The sequence below is a fragment of the Pelecanus crispus genome, chromosome 20 (genome assembly GCF_030463565.1).
Source record: "Pelecanus crispus isolate bPelCri1 chromosome 20, bPelCri1.pri, whole genome shotgun sequence".
NCBI classification, from domain to species: domain Eukaryota; kingdom Metazoa; phylum Chordata; class Aves; order Pelecaniformes; family Pelecanidae; genus Pelecanus; species Pelecanus crispus.
The window spans coordinates 3,394,107-3,418,569 of record NC_134662.1 but is presented as its reverse complement, the minus strand read 5'-3'; the positions used below and the strand labels follow the sequence as shown (position 1 = coordinate 3,418,569).

Here is a 24,463-nt window from a genome sequence, read left to right as displayed (position 1 = left end):
GCCCGCTGCAGAGCCCCCGCTCTGGGGTGTGCCTGGCGGGGTCCCACCTCTGCCCCAAAAGGGCCCTCCCCACCCCGGCGCTGCCCCGCGGAGCCGCTTCCGCCCCAGCTGCTCTGCTTCTGCCAGCTTACAGAGACAGCAGCGCCACGAAATTAGGCGATTCCTCTTCTTCTGACGCCACAGCGGTAATCGGCTTCTGTGTGGAGGGAACCCAGAGAAGGTTTAGCTAGCCCTCAACTTTCCAGCGTTCCCAGATTCTCCAGCTGAGACCTGGGCCAAACTGCCTGACTGATTCAGCCATCTGTGGAGGTACTCGAGTGGTGCGTACGTATGCTGCCAAGCAGATAGTGGGATACGGGTGTAGTTAATGTAAAGAGGATTTGTGTTTTTCTTGGGTTTTGCCACGTGCCACCTGCCAGCTCCTCCTGTGGAACTGCAGTCTCCAGAGAGCCATGCCTGTGCCTCCCCTGCTCTTCTTGCTTATAAAGGGCCGAGATAATTTTGCATCCAGAACTAAGTCTTCGCTGCCACTGCACTCGGAGCGCAGTCTGATTTAATCTTCTGCTCCAGAGCACCAACTGATGGCCAGATAGGACCAGAAGGATTTTTTTTTTCTTCCTCCCAACCCTCCTCCCAACCTCTTGTCCCACCCCTACTTTTTGCACTCTGTATCTCTGCCCGGTCAGGTGTGTTACGGGCCCACGAGGAGCTGCCATCTCCCAACCCCAGGGTGCAGGCCACTGCCCAAGGAATGGCTGAGCTCCATGGATCATGGGGCAGACCTCACGGCACAGCACGCTGCAAGAGCCGGGCCCGGACGGACGCCCGGTCGTACAGCAGGGTGCATGTACCAGAAGGAGCTCTGCGTGTCTCCCTGCAGCATGGTCTCCTTGTTGAAGCTGGGCAAAAGGGAGAGGGATCGGGACCCCGTTCCTCAAGGGAAAGCTGTGTTATTTAATACCTGGCACCGTCCCAGGAGGAGCGGCAGCGCTCAGAGAAGGCGCTGTGGCTGGGAGGAGATGTTGCTGTGGCTGGGAGATGTTGCTGTGGCTGACAGCGCGGTAGGGCCCGTGGTGAGAGGCTGCTGCTGGGTGCCAGGAGCATGGCCCTTTCCCTGCCCCCTTCCTCGCTGCAGGAGCTCTCCGAGCAGGTCGGGCCCATCCCGACGTTCCCGGCGCGTAGCAGAGTGAGCGAAGACCCCTCAAGGCTGCTGGCATGCAGAGAGGGCGAGGGTGGATGGAGGGCTGCCCTGCTATGGCCCTGGCTTTGCAGAGGATGCCCGCCCAGCTGTGTCCCCTGGCTGCAGGGCGGGCAGCTGTGCCCAGCTCTCGGGGGCTTCCATGCGTGGCCCGGCCCAGGCCGCCGATGTGGCGACCCGGCAGGGGCAGCCCCTGCGCAAGTACGTGGCCGCAGGGAGCTCCAGGCCCACCCCGGGGTCCCCAGGCATGGGGACCATCAGCCGTGCGGGGCTTCAGAGGACGGTGCTGCCGCCACCGCCCACCCCGTCAGGCCCTGCTAGATCACGGGAAGCTTCGGGGCAGGCGGCGGATGCTCGACGACCGCCAGTAGCGGCTGGGGGAGATGGCGAGGCCGCAGCTCTGCCCCGTCCCCGGCCACTGGTAGCGGCACGGGAAGGCAGAAGCCAAGCTGGCCCGGGCAGCCGCCCCGAGCTCCGCTGGCGGCTGCGGTGGGGCCCCGATGGCGGGAGGCCCCCAGCAGCGCGAGCCGCCGAGCTGGACGTGGCCCTGAGTGGAGCAAGGACCCCGGGCAGCGCGAGGCCCCAAGCGGCGCAAAGCCCTGGGCAGCGTGGGACCCTGACTGCATGGTCCTGCCTTGCAGCTGATGCAGCAGCAGACGACGGTTCTCTCCACCTCCCACGGCAGCTACCTGAGCCCAGGCGTCGCCTTTTCCCCTTGCCACATCCAACAGATCGGTGCCGTCAGTCTCAACGGGCTGCCAGCCGCTCCTATTGCACCAACATCAGGTGAGGACCTGGTGTGGGCCAGGACGCAGCAAGTCCTTCACTACCAGTGAACCTCCTGCCCCAGCACGGCGTTCGTACAGGTAAAACAGTTCCCACATCCCTCCGGGCTCAGCGTCTGGATTAGGCCGCTCTTTTCTAACAATGCAGCCTCTGAGGACAGCAGTCCCTAGTTCTGCGCAAATTTCTCCAACCTCCCCGACACCCTCACATGTTCAGCGCCCATTCTCTTGCCCTGCTGCAGTTTCTCTCTGCTGCAGTTTTTCCCTTTGATATAGTAAAGAAGGTCCAGGTTCCCAGGATGGCACCCGACTGAGTACAGCAGTGCTATTGCTCATTATCATCATCCCCCAGTAATAATACCAGTGATAACGCATACTGGCTTTGGACACCTGTCAAGAACAGGGCTGTGTCATGCTAGATGCTGTACAAACCTGGATTAACAACTTTCCATCCCAAAGCTCTGACAGCAGCCGGGCCTAGCAATGCTGCGCGCGCTCTTCTCGCTAGCGCTGCCTCTAATTTTGTGACGGCTCCGGCACTAGTCCATCACCTCCACGTGCCAACTAGAAGAGACAACAGCTTTGTACACGGCAGTCTTGCCAGGCAGATGGAGGGAGGGAGTGTAGGCTTTGCGGGACCTCGACTCTCATGGGGTATCCTCTCTTCTTGCTCTACAGGGCTACATTCACCGCCTCTCCTGGGAACAGCAGCCATGCCGGGACTGGTAGCACCCATTTCAAATGGGTTCACTGGAGTGGTACCGTTCCCAAATGGGCATCCAACCTTGGAAACAGTTTATACCAATGGCCTTGTGCCATACTCAGGTACGGAGAGCAGGAAAAAAAAAAAACAAACCACCCATCCAGAAACCTCAGGAACTGCAGTTAGCTCCTCTCTTCTGGATTCCCCACACAGAACACTTCTGGCTCCCTACGGGCCAGGCACTGAGGCTCACTTGGCAGGAGGGTTGGGGGTGGAGAGGAGAGAGACAGAATGCATGCGTGATTCCCTTTGCTGTGCTTCTGATTATGGTCTTCTCTGCAGCTCAGAGCCCTTCAGTAGCAGAGACTTTGCACCCAGCCTTCACAGGAGTTCAGCAGTATGCAGGTACCAGCTTCCCTTGTCTCCCTCAGGCCCTTGCGTGGCTGACCAGATCCTCAGGTAAACAGTTTGTTCTGTCTCCTTGGAATACAGCTGTGTATCCAACCACCACCATTGCTCCGAGCATCCCTCAGCCACCGCCCATCCTGCAGCAGCAGCAGCGAGAAGGTGAGGATCAGGGTGGGAATGTGTCCAGCGCGGCGGGAGGGTGGGTGGGATTTGTGTAGCTCATCTTCTGCGCCACAGAACCGGCGGAGAGGAGACAGCACTAATCTTTGTCCACTCTAATCTTTAATATTGGAGCTGGGTTACGGAACCAACCATGTCTCTGCAGTGAGTGGACTGAAAGGGCTCAGAGGATGCTTGTCATGCAAGCTTTCCGAGCTCAGCCCTGGCCAGGTGCTGCCGAGTACAATGGGGACAGCAAGCACGAGAACACCGAGCTTTGACACCAAAGAGTCAGCGCCTTCCCTGTGTAGGCAGGGGAAAAGAGCACTTCCTCCCTATCTTTACTGATGCCAGAACCACCCTGGGACCAGTCAAACCAGGCTCTCCAACGTACTGTCCTCTCTTTTCAGCCTTCCTAGCCTCATGAGTTTGTTTTTCAGCTTATTTCAAAACTGGCTGGACAGAATTTAGAGGCAAAGGCATTCTCTGTCTGCTCCTGCTTTGTACAGCATGTATCAGTGAGGGACTGGCTCCTTGTGCTCATCAGGCTCCCAGGGAGCAAGCAAAGGAGTGGGCAGGACCAGGTCAGCCCACAAATTGGATGTGTGGCAATCCAGGAGATGTCCAGTTGGGGCTGTGGCTTATGGGCTGAAGGCAACTGCTGCGTAGCTGTGGGCAGGGAACACTAGAGCAGCAGCTTTCACGTAGCAGTGTCTGCTGCTCTCCTAGGACTGGGAGAGCTCTGAACAAGGAGCTGTCACCTTGGCTAATTGCCCTCCAGCAAGACAGCGCTCAGACACTCACAGAGTTGTGTCCAGCACCCCATGTGGGAACTGGGCAAGCTGTGAAAGTGAATCTGCTCTCCAGAAACTCTAGCTCTGCATATTGCCTCTCAGCTGCTCTTAGAGAGCCCTCAGAATCCTTCGAGGACCAGTGACTGAGAGAGACGAGCAAGGTGAGGTCGAGAGAAGGAGGCAGTGCTGGGGTTCTCCAGTGCTGTGCTCTGAGTTGAGCCCGTTTCTCTTTCCCTTCCCTTTGGGGGCCCTCTGTTTTGTCCCTCCCCATTGCCCCCATGCCTGCAGGTCCTGAAGGCTGCAATCTCTTCATCTACCATCTCCCTCAAGAGTTTGGAGACAACGAGTTGATGCAGATGTTCCTGCCCTTTGGCAATATCATTTCCTCCAAGGTATTCATGGATCGTGCCACCAACCAGAGCAAGTGTTTTGGTGAGTGCTGAACTCAGCGGGCAAGGGAAGCGTGATGGGTAACGAGGACCCTCATGCATTGGGCATGGCAGCAACAGTGCCGTTACTATCCGTGCCTGTGTCCTGTCCTTCAGGTTTCGTAAGCTTTGACAACCCATCCAGCGCACAGACTGCTATCCAGGCCATGAATGGCTTCCAGATTGGCATGAAACGTTTGAAGGTCCAGTTAAAACGACCCAAGGACGCTAACCATCCCTACTGACAGCAGTGAGCAAGCAGGAGTCACTTCTGCAGCACAGGTAAAGCTGGCACCATCACGGCACGGTTCCTGCACAGCGCTGGCCAGCGTCAGGGGGCAGCAAGGTCTGGCTGATCCCTCCGGGGTGGGAAGCCCGGAGCCGAGCGCAGTAACACAGCGAGCAGGGCAGCGGCCTCACCTGCCAGGGCCCAGCCCTAGCACCTGGGCGAGGCAACCAGGGCAGGCCTGGAGATGATGGCTAGGTTCAACCAAGAGTCTAGATCAGCAGGCAAGTTTGTGGCAGTGAGGCAGGTCCAAGGCTGAGCCAGAGGGTCAATCTGCGGGTCAAGATCAGGATCAGGTCTGGTGAGGGTAAATGGGGTCAGACGTAGGCCAGCGATTGCCAGGCACGTCTATAATGAGAATAATAAACAGATCCGACATGAAGGTGGGAAGACAGTCCAAGGGTTGGAGTCCAGATAGTAAGGTCCATGGACAGGACAGGTCCACGGACAGGCAGAGACTGGCAGTTCCGCGACGTGGCTCGGACAAGGACTGAAGGCACAGGCCTGAGCTGTAGTGAGACTCCGGGGCCCATGGGCAGAGTGCGGACAGAAGCCGCAGGTGAGGCTGGTCAAGGCCATTAAGGCCCGTTAGTGCACTCCGGGCCCTGACAGGCAGATGTGGTCTAAGCAAGGTTTCAGTCTGTTTTCTGACCACTCCCAAAAAGCATTTGTCTTCCTAAAAAAGGTTTTAAAGCCCAATAGTTTTGTTTTCAGTTGTTATGTGTGCCTTGAAATTAGTCTGCAGAGAAATTAGTCTGCTTTCCAGGGTAAGAAGGGACAATCCCATGATTCACGAGGATCGCAGAAAAGCAGAGAAAAGGTGAGACCCTGAAGGGCCCCAGAAGAGCTGCCCGACATGAGAGCTGGCGGTCAGAGCTAGCTCCTACCAGCCAACAGAGTGGGAGCAAGGGAGGGCGGATCTTGGTCCCTTCTAATTGGGGTCATCTTCCTCCCCGTTTAAGCAACAGCAACTCAAAGCCTGAGTATTGCATAGATGTCCTCCTAATCTCCCACTTCCCTCCCTCCTCCTTTCTATTCAGGTGAAGGGAAAGTCCAGAGGAAGAATTTCTGCTTCAGGTTGATTTACAGAGAGGCCAGTAAATTTATCAACTCTTTTGGCACCACCCCTTTCCTTCCTCTGCTCCCTACCTACCTTCCCCATCCTCCTCCCCAAAACACGCAATTGAAGAGAAGGCTCAATATTGGCCCAGCAGGAAGATTCTTGCCACGACGGACATTATTTGCTGCTAATGTGTTGCATAGCAAAGGGACCAGAAAACCAGCAGCCCCTGGGGACCCGAAGCTCTTCCTCTCGGGGTATGCCTGGAGTACACGGACCAAGAAAACCCACTGGTGTGTCTCCAGGTTACTGCAGTGATGTATGGAAACTTAGCTCCGTCCCTCCCTCCCTCCTGCCCCGTCTCCTGGCCCTTTCATAGTTAAATATAAATATATATATACACAGTCTCTATTTTTTTTTAAAGTGACTCACAGGACCAAACTTTTCCATTCAGAGACTGACTCCTTGCAAGAGGGATTGGAAGTTAAGGGTTTACCTTTGCAACAGTGTCTTCTCAGCAAGCACTGCAGATAGGCCTGAACGTTTTGAGAGGATGCTTGGATGGACAGAGAGCAAGAGAGAGAGAGAGAGCGCGCGCGCATCTCTCTGCTCAACGTTAACAAGAAGCAAGGAGAAAGAGAACTACATACCTCCAGGATTAGGGTACAGCCAACTGCTCAGCTCGAGTCGCTCATCCACCGACTTTAGCACCAGCCTGGTTAAGAATCTCAAGAGCTCTCAGTCTTATCTTTCCAAGGGCTGCTGCAGACAGAGCTGCTGGAATTTGGTGCCAAAGCCTATCCTGAGCACTCCTCGATTAGGCTGAAAGCACAGGAAACCAGTCCCTTCACCTACAGGAACTGTACTGCCTCCCCACACACGGCACAGATTTGTGTTTCATAGCTTCCCATGGTAACAGAGCACTTCCTTGAGCAAGGCAAGAGAAGATGAGAGAGTGTGAGCAGATGCAGTCTCTGAAACGGTGACAGAAGCCTCCCGGGGGCTATGCACTGCCTCCCCATGTCAGGAGTAACCTAACGCTGGTTAGCGGGCAGTTCCGATTCCCGGACGAACTGGGACATTTTCTCCATCTGAATTCAGCAAGAGGACTCACCTCTTACACCCTCTGCAAAGCTTTCCCAAGCAGCCACAAGGATAGTATGATGAAAGAGGGTTGCCATTCTGGTTTCTCCCCGCCTCCCCTGCTCCACCCCCTCCAAGGGACATATTATACATTATGCAGCATCTATAGATACAGCTGTATACACATACACTTAAGCACAGACCAGTCCAGAACTTGGTTTAACGAAGATCCCCTGGGGTTGGGGTGTCATACTGACGAGGCATATCCCTTTAACAACTTGAAACAGTCTATGTTTCAACCAAAATAAGGAAAGAAGAACAAAACAAACCAACCCCACAAACCTTCTGAATTAGTTTCAGTATTCCGGAGTTTGATAAGATACCAAGAACGTGTGTGTGTGCGTGTGTGTGTGTGCGTGCGTTCCAACACGAACAGAGGGTTGGTGGAGAAAGGTTGATGCGATTGATACTGAAGCGAGATACGGGGACTTCAGAGAACCGCAGCCAATTCTCATCCTCCTCCAGTTTCCCTTTGTTCAGCTGTTTGTGGCACAGTTCTTTTAAGTACCTTCACATCTCCTCAACCACCCCTCTGTATCTGATGCTGAGAGTTTATGAGAGATGGATGAAGCTGTGCGAGTCTGTGTGTTTCTATAGTCCATGTTTACTTATTGTAAATACCATTTTTATACTTAACATCTATTATGTACGTGATTTGTATAATGTACTTTATTTCTGCTACAAGTAATTTCATGAAGTTTAAACTTAATCTAATTTTGAACAAAACAAAAAAAAAAAAAAAGACCAACAAATGCAAAAATGAGAAAAAAAAACCCCCAAAAAAAGGACTTTGGAAATTCTAGATCAAGCTGGTTTAAAACAAGCATTTACAGTTTCTTCCATCACAGTTACTGATGTGACTGTACGATGTTACAGGTGCGATACAAGCTTTGTCAATGTCAAATTCCGCGCTCTGGTCAAAAAAAATCTTAAAATTTATTTAATAAAAGTTTTACTTGCTAAGTAACTGGGGTTTTACTTCATGTGTTAGTTGCACCTGCGTTTAGATAATGCTTACGCTTGAAGCCCATCACCAAAGGCCTGGGGCGAGGAAAGGCTGTTTCCGTTCAGCAAAGCATGGACACAGTCAGTTAAAAAGCTTTTCAGAGGGCGATGGATGACAGAGTCCTGCAGCGTACACCCCTGCCTTACTCTGAACACCACCCAGTGTCCCTGTGGCTCTAAGAAGGCTGGCTGTGGATTTTTTATTCCACGCTTCAGCATCTGAGCCCCAAAATGCAAGTTTGTTATATTAGCCCAGTTGCAACAAATGAGTTCAGCGAGCAAGCTCCAGCAGAGCTAAACACAAACCAGTCACAGCTCCCTGTGCAGGTACCAGACTTCTTTAATTCCCAGTTAAGGAATTTTAAGTACCAGAACTCCTGTGTGCTCTGCTCACACCTCAGAGAACAAAACCGGTTCTCTCAACAGTACCTTGATGGAAATCATTCAGTCGAGAGCCAGAGCCCAGCCCATCTGGTGCCACGCACAGAACCAGGAAAAGGGAAAGCAAATGCGCCCACTCCTCATCTCTGCCCTGAAGGTGAGGAACACGCCTGGGGTTGATCAAGAACATTTGACATGCCCATGGTTCAGCGCCCCCCTTCTCTAAAAGCACCGGTTTCCCTGGGACCTTCTTCTGTTCTGAAAACCCTACTGAATGGTGCTGCTGGAGAAAAGCAGAGTAAGAGCAGAGAATGACATCTAGGACTACCTCAAATTTTGATGCGTCCTTGCCCCTGCACCAACACAACCCTGCGGTGACTGAGCCAAGGTGTATACTGCAAACTCGTGAGAAGCAAGCAGGTGTGTGTTTTAGAAGGGGCGAGTTCAAACTCCAGAGTTTGTGAATTGCGGTGAATTCTTATTTCCACACAGCTCTGTGGAAAGCTTTGTCATGTCAAAATCCCATCAATGGCAAGGAGAGAGGAAGGAAAACACTCAGCTGGCGCCTGTTCCTATGATGTGAACAAAATGTACTCGCGACTAAAAGTGCCACACGCCATTCCCGGTAACAAGAATAAGAAGTCAAGCTGCAGTGACATCTCTTGCAGGCACACAAGTTTTTATATTTAGCTCGGAACAAGCGTGCACTTAGTCTAGCACCTAGCTGTCAACAGAGCAAAGGGGGGGGGACACACGCAGTGACCCTTCCCGGGAAGCCACCTCTCGCCAGCTAGAATGTACCCCTCAACCTGCAGTTTTTTCTCTCCTTGGAGAAGACTAGCTTTGATTGAAGAAAGATTGCCATTGGCAAGGCTCTGCACGCTCCATTTTAGTTCTATATCCCCTAGACAAGCCCGGTTTTAAAGCAATGCCTGGCTGTTCCCATAAATGCCAAACCTGTTAACCAGTTCTACAAAATGTTCAGCTTTCAAAGGTACTTAAAATTCCTTCAGGATTCATGCATTGCGGATGGGAACAACACACAAAAGAACCATCCTCTCAGCCACCACGGGGCCCACATGGGATCTTTTATCCCTCCAGCCCAGGAGGATTCAAGCAGAGGCTGCTAGAACCTACAAGCCATGACGCATAGCCATAGGAATAGCGTGGTAGGGAAGAATTCCCTCTACATTCTTTCTCCTGTTCAGTGCAGGAATCATCAACCCAACTCAGCATTTACGGCAAGGAGGAGCTGATTTAACAGGTCCTGTGCAGTCAGCAAACAGCTACCAGCAGGCCAGGTCACCAGCCTTCCTTCACAGAGGAAGAAGCATCAACATGTAACACCAACACATTAAAAAAAAATAGTTTAATTAAATTAGAGATTAAAATTCTATTTATAGGAAGCATCAACATGTAACACCAACACATTAAAAAAATAGTTTAAATAAAGTAGAGATTAAATTCTATTTATAGGAAGCAAGAAGGTTCACAAAATCCACAAACCAATGAAGCAGTGGAGCAGGATGTCCCAGGCATGCACAGACATTCCAGGACATCCTGTACAGACAGAGGCTAAAGCTGGAGCTGAGAGAAGACTGGAGGCAGTAAAAGCAGACAGGTGAGGCTGAAGGAGGGGAGATGGGTGGAGGGCTAAGGCAGAGTGAACAGCGGGAAAGATCTCTGACTGATGGGTAGAAATAGCAGAACTGTGGCTGAAGCAGGACGAGAGGGAGACCAAGAAAAGGCTTATGCAAAGAGTTGAGGTTATTTTGCCACTAGTGCTGCCCTGCTCCTGCTTGACACCAATGGTTGACTGGGATGCTTAGTGGGACATGGGGAATGCGCTTAGAAGGGGTGTAGGATGGGAAAGGAGACCGAGACTGGGGATCCCTTAAGGACTGCTGTAGTTATAGTAACTCTGTAAAACCTGGTCCCGGTCATTGCGGAACAAAACCCAGAGGCAGCACATGTGCTGCACCCACCACGGGTAGAAAACCTCCTGCACCCGTGTGGCACCCCCCCGGATGATGGCGAGTGCAGCTTCAGGAGCAGGAGAAGCAGTGAGGTGCACTTTGCCCCTGGAAGGAAACAGGCAGAGGATCACTCGGAGCCCATCAATCCTTGGTGTGGTTTTAACTGTGCAGACTGACTACCGCAGGGTTCTGCATGCCCATGTTCCATCCTGAGGCGGACATCACAACCCCCATGATGTACCCAAGCATAGAATCACAGAATCGTTTAGGTTGGAAAAGACCTTTTTAAGATCATCCAGTCCAACCATTAACCTAACACTACCAAGTCCACCACTAAAACAATTAAGGGGAGAGTAATAATTAATTTCATATTTCCTGGCTTGGTGGCTGGATTATTTTTTCATGAAAGTAAAACTAGGAATCATTAAAGTTGGAAAGGATCTCTAAGATCATCAGTCCAACCATCAACCCAACACCCCCATGCCCACTAAAACGTGTCCCAAAGTGCCACCTCTGCCTGTTTTTTGAACGCTTCCAGGGACGGGGACTCCACCAGCTCTCTGGGCAGCCTGGTCTAATGCTTGACCACTCTTTCCGTGAAGAAATTTTTCCTAATATCCAATCTAAACCTCCCCTGGTGCAGCTTGAGCCCATTTCCTCTCGTCCTATCACTTGTTACTTGGGAGGAGAGACCAACACCCACCTCCCTACACCCTCCTTTCAGGCAGTTGTAGAGAGCGATCAGGTCTCCCCTCAGCCTCCTCTTCTCCAGGCTAAACAACCCCAGTTCCCTCAGCCGCTCCCCACCAGCCCTGTGCTCCAGACCCTTCACCAGCTTCATTGCCCTTCTCTGGACACGCTCCAGCACCTCAGTGTCTTGAGCAGATGCACTCTTCCCATTAGTTTTCTTGCACATCCAAACAGATGCGCACACCATCTTAAACACAGTTGTTGTGCATTTTTTGCATGCTTTCAAGAAGAGACATGTTCCTGCAGACACATTCCCACCCAGACTCCTACATCCTCCTCCAAATACACACCTGGTATTCTCTAATGCCGTATCAGTATCAATCAGGCCCAGGATGCACAGCGTGATAGAGACGTTTCTCTTCTGCATGATGAGTTCATGGCGCAGCGAGCTGAAGAATCCATCTAGTGCAAACTTGGTGGCAGAGTAAGAAGTGGTGAAGGGAGTGGGTATTTTCCCTGGCAAGGAAAAGGGAAGAACGGAAAACACCAGGGAAGTGGCTGTAAGGAGGATGGTGCCATGGAGAGGGAATCTGGGCAAAGACACACGCTTTGCCATCCTGCATCAACCCATGTTCTGTTCAGGTGAGTTTCCCTCTAATTTCTAGTCACACGCAGGGACTTAGAAAATTATACCACTTTGTATGAGCACATCCCAGCACAAGAGCCACCACGTATGTGGATAAGGGGAGGAAATTTCTTTTAACTTACACAGTAACCAGGTCACATGCTGGGCTAAAAAGCCGAGCGTGATGGTCTATCTGTAGCCTTCCTCTCCCCCACCCATCACATGCAAACACATGGGCTGGGTCACACGCTGGTGTGTCTGGCCATGAAATTTCCCTGACACCAAGGCACGTTATGTCACAAGGCAGGGATGAGCCGTAGTCTGAACTTGTGTATGGTGATACAGCTCCCTTGAACACACACTGAAGACTTTCTCCTGCCTTTTCATCCTGTACAGTAGATGCAGCTACTCAGCAGCCTGCTACTCAGGCTGGCCAAAGCCAGAAGGCCTTAGAGTGGCAGGACTGTCTTAATGCTGTGTCAGAAATGCAGGAGAGATGGGTCTGGTTGTGAGGGACAGGAGCCAGACAAACAGATCTGGGCACATGGTGAGTGAAGAGCAAAGTTCCAAGGGAATGCAAAATAGTGCAACACAGAGAAGGTCTTCCAGAAAACAAGGCAGCCAGCCAGCCAGCATCCTGCTTGCTACTATAAAACGGACAGCTTGAAAATGTGTTGAGAGGTTGAAGGACAGAGAGAAACATGATGTGCTGGGAACCATTGTTTCCACAAGGCCAGCACTTATGCCAGTTAAAAGACACTAACCTGTGAGGGAAGAAACAACCACCAGAGAGCCTTTATTCTTCTCCAGGGTGGGAAAAGCTGCTGTTGCAAGTGCCACATAACTGAAGAAATTCACCTGGAATGATAGAAGTAGACATGGAAGAAACAAGAGGGTTCAGAGGGAAGGTCAGCATGAGACAGAAAGCCAATACAGTGGTCAGAAATGGAAAGGAGCATGGCGTGGATTTGCTTTTTCAAACATCAAGTGAAAAGAATCATCTCTGTGAAGATGGGGACAAACATTGCATCCATGAGTTTTTCAGATTCCAGAAAAAGCAATGAAGAGTCAGAGCAAAGGTTATTCCTGGGCTTTAACACACAGATTTCTTGACAAGGGACAACTAGCTGTCCCTGATTTCTCTATATGCCATTCTTTACTCTGCAACCCCTATCCAGCAACAAGGACACCAGCAGTGTCTCAATTTGCTCCCCTTTTAAGTTTCTCTTGACTGAGCTCAGACTACAACAAAGCATAACATTCAGCATCTCTTCTGAGCTTGACTGCTCTCTAACTTGTAAGAGCTTTCGTACCTCTGATCCCAAGTTCCCTACTCTCCAGCAAACAGGCTCCTTCCAACAAGAACCTAAATGATTCTATGAAATAGAACTAACATGACCCACCTGACCTAAGAAGACTGAATCAAGGAAACAGCTCATCATCTCCATGGTCCCAAAACCTGGTACCAAGGTAATTCTATAGGAAAACTCTGAATCTGTGAGCAGAGACTCAAATGGCAAACACCATTTCAAACAACCTTATTGTGTTCTGCAATGACATGTGCACTTGCTATCGATTAGTAGGAATTGCTTGCTCCTCGCCTATTGGCCTTCCTGAACTAGACATACATTGCACAACTGCCCATAGATACCCATCAACCCCTAACAGTCCTGGGCTAATGGGAGATAAGAAGGACAGAAGGAAGGAGAGAAGTGAAGTTCTTCCCAGACATTCCTCTGCACACATATACAACAACTGAGCAAAACATCTGTCTAGTAATAAAGCCTCCAAACCATTTAACTTGAAACACAGATGAAATAAAAAGTTTGTTCTCAACCATTGCCACAGACTTGAATTTGCCTTCGAGCTTCCCAAAGCTATCCCAGGAGAAGCCAGACTCAACCAATTCCAGGTGAGCTTTTCCTGCTGGGAAACCTCACCTGCATGAGCCAGCGGGTGTATTCCACATCTCCAGCCCACATCTGGAAACGGGTCACGCCAATGTGGTTCAACACCAGGTAATCCAGTCCCCCTGTGGATGGGAGAAAAAGCAGTCAAACAAAGGGGCCATCCCCTAACCAGCAACCAAGGAACTCCGAAATGCCAGCCGGAGAGTTGAACCAACCAGCTGCTCCCTCAGAAGGCTAGAAAGTGCTTTACCATGAAGATACATGAAATACATCAATCTGTGAGCAGCTTTGCCTGCTCCTCAAGGGTAGAATTGGAAGGAAAGCTGTTCTTTCTTGACAGCAGCTCTCCGAAATGATGTTTCAGGGTAATGCAGACTCGGAACTTAGTTCCGGTGGTGCACCCTATTTTCAAAGTTATACGTATACAAATTTGTAAAAGAAAAATTATGATTGGTGTTGAAATGTATCGGCAGAAACAGCAGAAGGTTTAAAAGAAAGGTATGAATTGATGGCTGCTGGACTGGCAGGTCATCCAGATCACAGCACACTTACAGTTTCTTAAGACACCCACATCAGGAAAACCAAGACCATAATGAAGTAATTAAGACACTCAAGCAACGGACAAAAGGATAGTGAGTATAATAGAAAATGCTGCCTAATGACAGCCTGACCCAAATGAGACAAGATGGAGAGGCGAAAGATCATAATCACTCAACTCCCACAGGGCACAAAAGACAATCAAAAAGCAGCACATGGTCACCAACCAAAAACCCAGAAGGCACAACGAGGACTCAACAGTGGGCATCCCTTGTCCTTTGTATCACCACAAGTAAGCTTGGCCAAGGTACTTGTGCTTGTGAGTACTGAAGAACGAGTGAATGCGAATGCATGAGAGTGGGAGTAGTGTGAATCAGTTCTGGTTCAAGTAAGACCACCTTCCCCTTCTATACAGTCTTGGACTGAGCTTTGCTACAGGGGCAGGTCACTGCTTTCAGATGTCCCAGTTTCTGTCTCTCTCAACACAAGGCACTTTGTTCAGGGTTGGGTGTGTGCAGCTGGCACCTGCTCACATATGGCAAATGCATGTACGTGTGGTACCCTGTGACAGGTGAGGTACCGCAGCTCTTGCTGTGGGGTGTGGTTTTAGTGAAGTACCACGAGCAAGTCCTTTCTGCATACTTTTCTCCTCTAGCAAAAGACATGCCCTCCCCATGAAAGGCAGCTAAAAAGGTGGCCACATCCAGATTGGTATTTACAAACCCCACACCCTCCCGTCCTAAACATCCCCCTCAGTGAGGAACATGGGGAAACTGAAGCAGGAAGCTGCTGCTGGAATGAGAACTGTCTATATACCCGAAAGCCAAAGAGATGCCCAAGATGCTTACCCAGCTTTTGAACAGCAAACTGAACCACCTTTTCAGGCTCTGAAGGGGAAGACATATCTGCAGGGATATAAAATATTTTCTTTGCTCCAAGTGTCAGGCATTTCTCCACCACCTTGAAAAAGAACACACACACACAAAGATTAAACAATATGGAGTGCAGGGAAAAGAATAAAAAAAAGGGCACTCTGAGGCACTGTTTTTTCCCCATACTACAGTCACTGAGAGTCAATTCTGGAGAGAGACACACTTTAATTTTAAATCTACTGCTGTTCAGCCCACAGAGAGCTCATTTTGCATCCAGACTTTGTTTAACCAGACAGTTAAATAGAGGTAACTCTTAACAGGCTGCAGATTCAATCTACCTTGGAAAAGGAGCAAGATTCACCTGAAAAAGACAGTTGTCTTCAGGAGAACTCTTCTGGAATAAGGGTTATGCTTTACAATAAGTTCTTCTTTTTGTTCCAAAATACCTGGTAAGGCTCTAGCAGTATTCATTTTTCATAGTTCCTTTGCTATGCTGACTATGTGAAGGTGCCCAGCAATGCTACGCAGTTTAGCTATTTGCTGAAATAATGCCTTCCAGGCATTAGGAACTATTCTTATGCTCACTGTCCCCAACTCTCCATTTGCGCCATTTCATAGTGAAAAACTTTCCTTGCAAGTCACCTATCCCCACAGTTTAAGAGGCACCTTCTCTAAATATTGTCCCATTTTATAAACTACAGATAAAGGAGTCTCATCTATTTGAGCTGACCAAAAACTATTTAACCTACAAAAAGGTTTGAGTCTTTAATAAAACAGCTACAAAGAGAACTGTTTGAACTCTGAAAAGCTGTACAATGTCGCACAGGAATTGTAGTTGATAGAATCACAGAATATCTCAAGTTGGAAGGGACCCATAAGGATCATCGAGTCCAACTCCCTGCTCCTTGCAGGACTACCTAAAACTAAACGATATGACTAAGAGCGTCGTCCAGATGCTCCTTGAACTCTGACAGGCTTGGTGCTGTGACCGCTTCTCCCTGGGCAGCCTGTTCCAGTGACTGACCACCCTCTCAGTGAAGAACACTTTCCCAACGTCCAATCTGAACTTCCCCTGATGCAGCTTCACACCATTTCCTCGTGTAAATGTTCGGGCTGTAAAAAGTTCAGGCAGTGTATATAGAATCATAGAATCATAGATATGCATCTTCCTGTAAAGGTCAAGCTCCCTTCTGGGTTACACCTCCCCAATATGTAGTGTTACTGCCTTCTGGTAAGAAAAAAACGGGCATATTGCAGCAGGCACTGGTGTATGGCAACACAAAGTGGCCCATCCAGGACATCAGCTACAGAGAAGAATGGCACAGAGCACTGCCAGCAAATCAGGCTCAGAACACGTCACTGGCATGTTCCATCTTTCTATAGATGTGCAAAGAATTCTGAAAGCAACTTAGCTGGTTTTGCTCAACAGCAGTTCTGAAGGAAAATTTATCATGCTGACAACTAATTTGTTGTTGGTTTTTTGGTAAAAGTCCAAATCTCTTATGTCTTCCCTCATACAAGGATGTTCTTACCTTCTGCAGCACAGCTTCCCTCCTAGCAGTCAAAACAATTTCAGCACCAAATCTGGCATAATGATATGCCATCTGCTCTCCAATCCCAGCACTGGCTCCGGTCAGGAGAACGCGGGCACAAGACAAGCTCTCTTATTTATGGGAAAAAGAATAAAAGACATAGAATTAAGTGAAGGAAGCAGCAGAGGAGCTGCCCTTAACTATTGGCAGAGCTCTAAAGTAGAAAGGTGCGTGTAAGGGCTTAAAAGTCTTGATGCATCTCCAAAACTAGAAGAGGCAGGACTGACCTGTCATGGTTTAACCCCAGCCAGCAACTAAGCACCACGCTCGGTCACCCTCCCCCACCAGTAGGATGGGGGAGAGAATCGGAAGGCTAAAAGTAAGGAAACTCATGGGTTGAGATAAGAACAGTTTAACAGTTTCCAAAGAAGGGCAACAAAGCTGGTGAAGGGTCTGGAGCACAGGTCTTGTGAGGAGCAGCTGAGGGAACTGGGGTTGTTTAGCCTAGAGAAGAGGAGGCTGAGGGGAGACCTTATTGCTCTCTACAGCTACCTGACAGGAGGGTGTAGGGAGGTGGGTGTTGGTCTCTTCTCCCACGTAGTTAGTGATAGGACAAGAGGAAATGGCCTCAAGTTGCATCAGAGGAGATTTAGATTGGATATTAGGAGAAATTTCTTCACAGAAAGAGTGGTCAAGCACTGGAACAGACTGCCCAGAGAGGTGGGGGAGTCCCCATCCCTGGAGGGGTTCAAAAAACGGGCAGAGGTGGCACTTTGGGACATGGTTTAGTGGGCATGGGGGTGTTGGGTTGATGGTTGGGCTGATGATCTTAGAGATCCTTTCCAACCTTAATGATTCCTAGTTTTTACTTTCATTAAAAAATAATCCAGCCACCAAGCCAGGAAACATGAAATTAATTATTACTCTACCCTTAATTGGTTTAGTGGTGGATTTGGTAGGTTAATGGTTGGACTGGATGATCTTAAAGGTCATTTCCAACTTAAACAATTCTATGATTCTATGATAATTGAAATATTATAATAATAATAATAATAAATGGTCTCCAGTCAACAAATCAGGGAGTCTCGGTGCGATATTGCCGCCGGTGCACTGTTGTGGTGGCAATCGGCACCTGTTGTTCTTCAACCCTCAGCAACCCCACAACAGAAGGGTTCTCCAAGAGACCGGGCAAGGTAGACAACTGTTTAATTTCCTCTGTCTCCAAGGCACCTATACCAAAAGCCCACTGGTACCCTTTTGGGTCCTTGAAATACTCTCTCCTGAGGCAGTCTGTACCAAGGATGCACGGAGCCTCTGGGCCAGTCACGATGGGGTGCTTCTGCCACTCATTCCCAGTTCGGCTCACTTCGGCCTCCAGTACAGTGAGCTGTTGGGATCCCCCCGTCACTCCAGAAATACAGATGGGTTCTGCCCCTGTACAGCTTGATGGCATTAGGGTACACTGTGCACCGGTGTCCACTAGAGCCTTGTACTCCTGCGGGTCCGATGTGCCAGGCCATCGAACCCACACAGTCCAGTAAAGCCGACTGTCCCTTTCCTCCACCTGGCTGGAGGCAGGGCCCCTCTAGTCCTGGTCATAGTATTCGTTACTCACTTCTTGTAAATATGAATCAGAAGTTTCTTCATTAAGATCAGGAGTAAGATCAGCCCTTCTACTCTGTCTGGGGAACTGCCCACTGGAGACCGGAGCAGCAATGTTCCTGGAAGAACCCCCTTTTGTGATTGTTCTTCCTTGCAACTCACGCACTCATGCCTCTAGGGTCAAGGTAGGTTTTCCATCCCACTTCCTCATGTCCTCTCCGTGGTCACGCAGCTAAAACCACAGGGTACCCTATGGTGTGTACCTCTATATCCTCTCTCTTGAGCAGAGGAACGCCTAGTCCTAATAGATGAGATACTGGTCCGTACAGGTGGGGAGTAGTATCTATCCTTGTTGAGTTGCTGGACCTTTCGGGACAGCTTCTCCACAGCCGAGACGAGGGAGGAAGAGAGACTTTCTTCATATTGCTGGAGTTGGCCAGCCAATTCATCCACCGTTTGTCCCTCTCCGTCATTCCAGGTCATTACCGCCAATGAGTTGGCATACGATGATGGTGCTCTCTGTAGAAACTTCTGCCACATGTGTCGTGTGCACCTGACATCTGGATCTTTGGATAACTGCTCATTGTTCAGATCACTAGAAATCACCTCGAGCACAGCTAAATCCCTCAGGTGCTGGATACCTCTCCATGGTCGTCCACTTGCCTGAGTGATATATAACATCTTCCTTGAAGGGGCACCTTTCCTTCACGCCTGACAGGAGTCACCTCCAGAGGCTGAGGACTTGTGCCCCTTTTCCAATCGCTTTGTCAATGCCCCCTTCCCTGGAAAGGGATCCCAGCTGCTTGGCTTCCCTACCCTCTAGTTCCACACTACTGGCCCCACTACTCCAGCATCAGAGCAGACAGGTGATAACGTGTTTGCCTGGACGATGGCTGAAATCCTTTTGCATATCTCGCAGCTCACTCAGGGATAGAGATCGGGTGGTTACTGTCTGATTTATGAGTTCTTTGTCTTCCCCCTCCTGTTCTCGTGGTGGCCCTGCTCCAGAGTAATCTGCCTCCTCGCCATCAAGACAGCATGCTGCTTCCTCCTGCTCCCTCTTAGGAGCAGCTTCCTCTTTCCTTTCTAGACGAGCTGATTTCCACTTCCAAGCTTTCTTCTTGTGTATGGGGGTGACCGATACTGGCACGGGTTGGTTCCCCGGTTTAGCCGCACGCAGTGCCTGTCGCCAGGGTTGGAGTAGCCACAGTGCCTGTTGCCGGGGCTGGAGTAGCTGCAGTGCCTGTGGGTTTGTTTTCCCTCTGTTCTCCCGGAACATAATACCGAGCAGTGTTTGGTACATATTAGCCAGTGCCCAGCGCAGTGCGATGAGTTGTGCCTCTTTGGAATAACCACAAGATTTTCTTTTCAAGCATCCTATCACTCCATCAGGATCCTGTAGTTGTTCAGGAGTGAAGTTCCAGATCATTGGAAGGGAGAAGTTTTCTAAGTACCTGCCCATATTCTCCCACATGCCAAGCCACCCATGACTGTCCAGCCTCAGGGCAGATCTCTAGGTAATTTTTTTAAATAGTTGTTTAAACCTAAATACAACCTGAAACACATTTAGGAGACATAACACTAGGAGCGTGCTGGTTTGAACATCCCAAGGATATTCAAAATTCTCGACAGCTGGTGTAACTAGCCTGAAGGAGAAAGGGAAGGTGAAGGAATGGGGGAAAGCATCCCCCCATCTTCCCCACGGATTGGTTCTTGGAGAAAAAGTGAAGAGTGTCATTGTTAATCATTTTCGAGAGATGGCGCCCGAGGTACAGAGAGGACAGCAATACCAAATACAAATACCATACGAGTTTTTTTGACGAGTGATATTATCGTATCATAAATCGATGTTCACAGTATAGTAGGATGATAATCCCAATCCATCTCCCAGAGGTGATAAACAGCACCGTGGGGAATGCATACTGTAAGTGAAGAATTACGTAATACAACCATGCGAACAAATAAACCAGCATTGTGACCAGCGAATATTAAACTAATATAACGAACGCTTATAAAAAATTGACTTTAACACGCTCTGGACAGATCTGTCGTTATCTCAACCCTTCAAGCCCCATGTTGGGTGCCAAAAAGGAATGTCATGGTTTAACCCCAGCCAGCAGCTAAGCCCCACGCAGCCGCTTGCTCACCCTCCCGCCCCCGGTGGGATGGGGGAGAGAATTGGAAGGGTAAAAGGAAGAAAACTCGTGGGTTAAGATAAGAACAGTTTAATAATTGGACTATAATAATAATAACAACAACAACAAAATTATAAAAGGTGAAAAGGAAAACAACAAGAGGAGGAACAAAACCCAGGGGAAAAAATAACCAAGTGATGCAACTGCTCACCACCCTCTGACCAATGCCCAGCCTGTCCCCGAGCAGCAATCGCTGCCCCCCAGCCAACCCCCCCTCCCAGTTTCTATACTGCCCATGACGCCGTATGGTATGGAATAGCCCTTGGGCCAGTTTGGGTCAACTCTCCTGGCTGTGCCCCCTCCCAGCTTCTTGTGCACCTGGCACAGCACAGGAAGCTGAAAAAGTTCTTGATTGGTGTCAGCACTACTTAGCAACAACTGAAACATCAGCACGTTATCGATATTATTCTCCAAAACACAGGACTATATCAGCTACTAGGAAAAAAATTAACTCTATCCCAGCCGAAGCCAGGACAGACCTGAAGAAGCCATGAGATTAACGATACCTTCCAATTCTTGCTAGACTGAAAATAATAAAAAAATCACCTTATCTTTGAAGAATGAGCTATTTTCCCCTTCTGACAGGTGCCTACCACAAAAAGGTTAGTCACCAGCCACCTCATGTCAAGTAGCCAGCCATATTGATCTGTTTTGGCCTGGGTCACAGGAAAGCCTGGCTAGCTCAACAAGCTCCAGCACGCGGCAGTCAGCTCGGCCTAGCTCCACTAACGTGCGACAGCCAATTCCCAGTTGCCATGAACAACCCCCAGGCCCAACTGCCCAAGAGGTGCATTGTTTTATTGCTGCATGTTTGTTGTGGACGTTATGCCTAGGCTATCACTGCCAGGGAATAATCACAGAATCATCGAATCGTTTAGGTTGGAAAAGACCTTTAAGATCATCCAGTCCAACCATTAGCCTAACACGACAAAGTCCACCACTAAAACAATTAAGGGGAGAGTAATAATTTCAAGTTTCCTGGCTTGCTGGCTGGATTATTTTTTAATGAAAGTAAAAACTAGGAATTATTAAGGTTGGAAAGGATCTCTAAGATCATCAGCCCAACCGTCAACCCAACACCCCCATTGCCCACTAAGCCATGTCCCAAAGTGCCACCTCTGCCTGTTTTTTGAACACTTCCAGGGACAGTGACTCCACCAGCTCTCTGGGCAGTCTGTTCCAATGCTTGACCACTCTTTCCGTGAAGAAATTTTTCCTAATATCCAATCTAAACCTCCCCTGATGCAGCTTGAGCCCATTTCCTCTTGTCCTATCACTAACTACGTGGGAGAAGAGACCAACACCCACCTCCCTACACCCTCCTTTCAGGTAGCTGTAGAGAGCGATAAGGTCTCCCCTCAGCCTCCTCTTCTCCAGGCTAAACAACCCCAGTTCCCTCAGCTGCTCCTTGTAAGACTTAATGATATGATTATGCAAGTTAGCTGTGTCACATGCCCTTTGCCCTGGCTCCTAGGCCAATATCTTTCAAGGATGAAGCTGGTTTTCACATTATAAAAAGCTGTGCAACATAAACCAGGCTCTGGGCCTCCTGCCTTTTGCATATCATTTATTCTTTGCCACCAGTTTGGCAACATGTCAGCCGTCTTGTGCTGGGCACTGCACATCTATAGAGATGGTTCTTGACCCCAAGGAGTTTGCAATCAAAACAAAAAAAAAAGAGACAGGCAATGGCAAAGTACATGTCATTTTTTCCCCACACAGACAGCAAGATCCCTTGTACATGCTGTTAGACCATTTTGTCTTCCTCTTTGTTTCAAGATTCTCTTTATTTCTGGGAATGAATCATTGCTTTGGGACCACCAACTCTGGTATGACTATGGGCAGGAGTGAGACCACCAGTCAGAGTTTGGAAATGCAACCTCTTTTCTTATGTGACTTATACTCCAGTTTGGAATGACCCCCCTGGTGAGCCTACCTGGGTCAAAAGGGTCTTTCCAGAAGAAAGCTAGGAGTCCAGCTATGATCCCTGTAGCACAAAGCACTTTTCCAACCGGCTTCATATCCCTCCAAGTTGTGAAGAACAAAGTGAAGTCTTGAAGCTGAGCACTCCAGCCAAAATACTGTAATCTCTTTCCTCTGATGCTGGAAGCCAACCTGCAAGAGGCATGTAAAGTCCTTTTCTGTCCTGCGTATGAGAGATGCACCGTGTAGAACTGAGACTCCACCTGAGAAGTCCCTGCACTGGGAGCCAAAGAAGTCACCTTTGTTTAGAATGAAAGATAGGGAGGACAATTGACACTTTGATAAGAAGCTGCAAAGAAGTTGCTGTTTCCCTGTTGAAGAGAGGGAACACCACAGTTCTGCAAATGGTTTGCATTTGCCCAAGAAAGTTTAGGGCTTGGCTGTGCCAAGTAGTGCAACTCCCTGTTCAGAGGAAGCAACCTTGGCAGGATGAAAAATGTAAAGCTGCAGGCCTGAAGACAACGAAACCTGCTCTCGTATGAGAGGAAGGGATCCAAAAAAGGTGGAAAACAGGTCTGGAGAAGGCTCAAGAAATCATCTCATCTATCTTCCTGCCTTGCTCAACTCCTCTTTTCTCAGCCTTTCATCCGCTCCAGGATACCTGGTCTGGCATTCAGCCTGTCTTAAATGAACTAGACTGGGGGAATTATTTTTAAAATGTCTGTCCCTAATGGAACACTCCACAGAAACTTGTGGAGTCAGCACCAATTCCTCATTTAAACCTGTGGCAGGTGCACCCACCCTGATACAGACCAAGGTTTCCTGACCACTGAAACGTAATGGCCGCTGATTCTTTTCGCGCCCTTACTTTTTGCACCTACTGTTGTCACATACACAGTTGCCGGTAGGTAGAGCCCTCGGCCAAGAAGAGCTGATATGGCCATCTATGACCGCAGGTCAGCTTCGACTCGGGTATAAATGGGGTCCCGCCGGGGGGCAAATGGAGTCAGTCCTCCTCAGAGCAGCAGGACTGTAGCTGGGGGCTCTCCCCTAGGGTCGAGACGACGCCCAAGGTAACCCCTCGAGGCTGAGAGCCCTTGCCTTATGAGGCGAGCGACTGCACATCTTGAGTCATCGTTCTAAAGCTTAGGAATTCTTAAGTCGGCTGTGTAGAATTAAGTCCTTTTGGCATCCTTAACCTGTGGTTCACTAATGTTTGTCGGAGTACCAAAACACATTTGATTAGAATAAATCTTATTTTGGGTTACATCACCTGCCTGATTTGACTTTGTGCACCTCCGTGACAAAACCATGACTTGAAAGTCTAATTTTACACTAAAAGCCTTCTGCCTTTTGCTTCGGCTGCATTCTATTTCAAATGCTCACAGATATACTTGATGTTAAAATACATCAAATCTGAAAAGCAAAACTAATTAAATTATTATCTCTTTTCCAAAATAATATATTATCTGCAGCTGTTGACAAAAATTTAAAACAGGTATGAAATTGCATTGACAAATTATGTTTACATGTGCTTTTCCATACTTTGGGAATTATACATGCCTGCCATATACAAAATGTTGTACAAGGCAGGGAAAAAGGTGAGGGATTTATTTCTGTACTTCTCCTTCATTAGAACTTGTCCTGCAAAAGGAAAATCAAAACTTAAGTCAGTATCAAAACTTACTGATACTAATAGCATTCACTTACCAAGCTCAGCATCATTAGCCAGTACTTTTTGTCTGCATTTTCTGAGTTTTTGTGTCTTCACAAATTCTTTAGTAGCCAGAAGCAAGCAGATACAGTGAATATACAGGGAATTAAAAAAGAAATTTTGCAGTAGTTCCAGAAGTTGTCTTCTGCAAAACTCACTTCATCAACTTCCACAGTTCTGCAAACATGTTTAAAGCTAGCTTTTGGCGGGGGGGGTGGACAGCATAGCAGGATATGGCCAGTACTTACTGAGATAATGAAATTAACAGTCTTACCCAGGGTACAGAGACGATCATGGACAGAAGTCTTTCAGGATTGGGGTCTGGAGAACATAAAAAGGAAAAATGGGACCAAGTGTGAACTTCAGTAGCTGGAAGGTTCTGAGATAATATAGTAGATACTCTTGAAGTGGAGAAGTCAGCAGGTAGACTTGGAACTCAAGGGGTTTAAGTTAAAAGCATAATGTGATTTAACAACAGAACAAATATTTTCCTATTTCTATTCATTGTATCTATTTCTACTCCACTATTATGAACAG

The 24,463-nt window shown here is 48.9% G+C and overlaps 2 protein-coding genes across 11 annotated transcripts in view; one reads left to right on the top strand and one right to left on the bottom strand.

Moving 5' to 3' along the window:
• Nucleotides 1-4,720, top strand: part of CELF5 (CUGBP Elav-like family member 5) — a 40,829-nt gene extending 36,109 nt beyond the window's left edge. For 2 of the 10 annotated variants that reach the window (XM_075723710.1, XM_075723712.1), the window contains 6 exons: nt 1,840-1,984; nt 2,662-2,808; nt 3,029-3,106; nt 3,179-3,253; nt 4,336-4,419; nt 4,593-4,720. In XM_075723710.1, coding sequence (XP_075579825.1) covers nt 1,840-1,984; nt 2,662-2,808; nt 3,029-3,106; nt 3,179-3,253; nt 4,336-4,419; nt 4,593-4,720 — 657 coding nt within the window. Of the gene's footprint in view, nt 1-1,839; nt 1,985-2,661; nt 2,809-3,028; nt 3,107-3,178; nt 3,254-4,335; nt 4,480-4,592 lie in introns of all 10 variants that reach the window. The other 8 variants (XM_075723708.1, XM_075723711.1, XM_075723714.1 and 5 more) reach the window with 5 other exon arrangements.
• A 5,524-nt stretch (nt 4,721-10,244) lies between these two features.
• Nucleotides 10,245-22,310, bottom strand: HSD11B1L (hydroxysteroid 11-beta dehydrogenase 1 like). Its single transcript, XM_009486328.1, has 7 exons — nt 22,226-22,310; nt 16,493-16,623; nt 14,937-15,048; nt 13,582-13,673; nt 12,406-12,499; nt 11,367-11,532; nt 10,245-10,431 (listed from the first exon to the last, which is right to left on the bottom strand). Exons 1-7 carry the CDS (start codon nt 22,308-22,310, stop codon nt 10,245-10,247), a joined length of 867 nt encoding a protein of 288 aa, XP_009484603.1.
• Nucleotides 22,311-24,463: the final 2,153 nt, after the last annotated feature.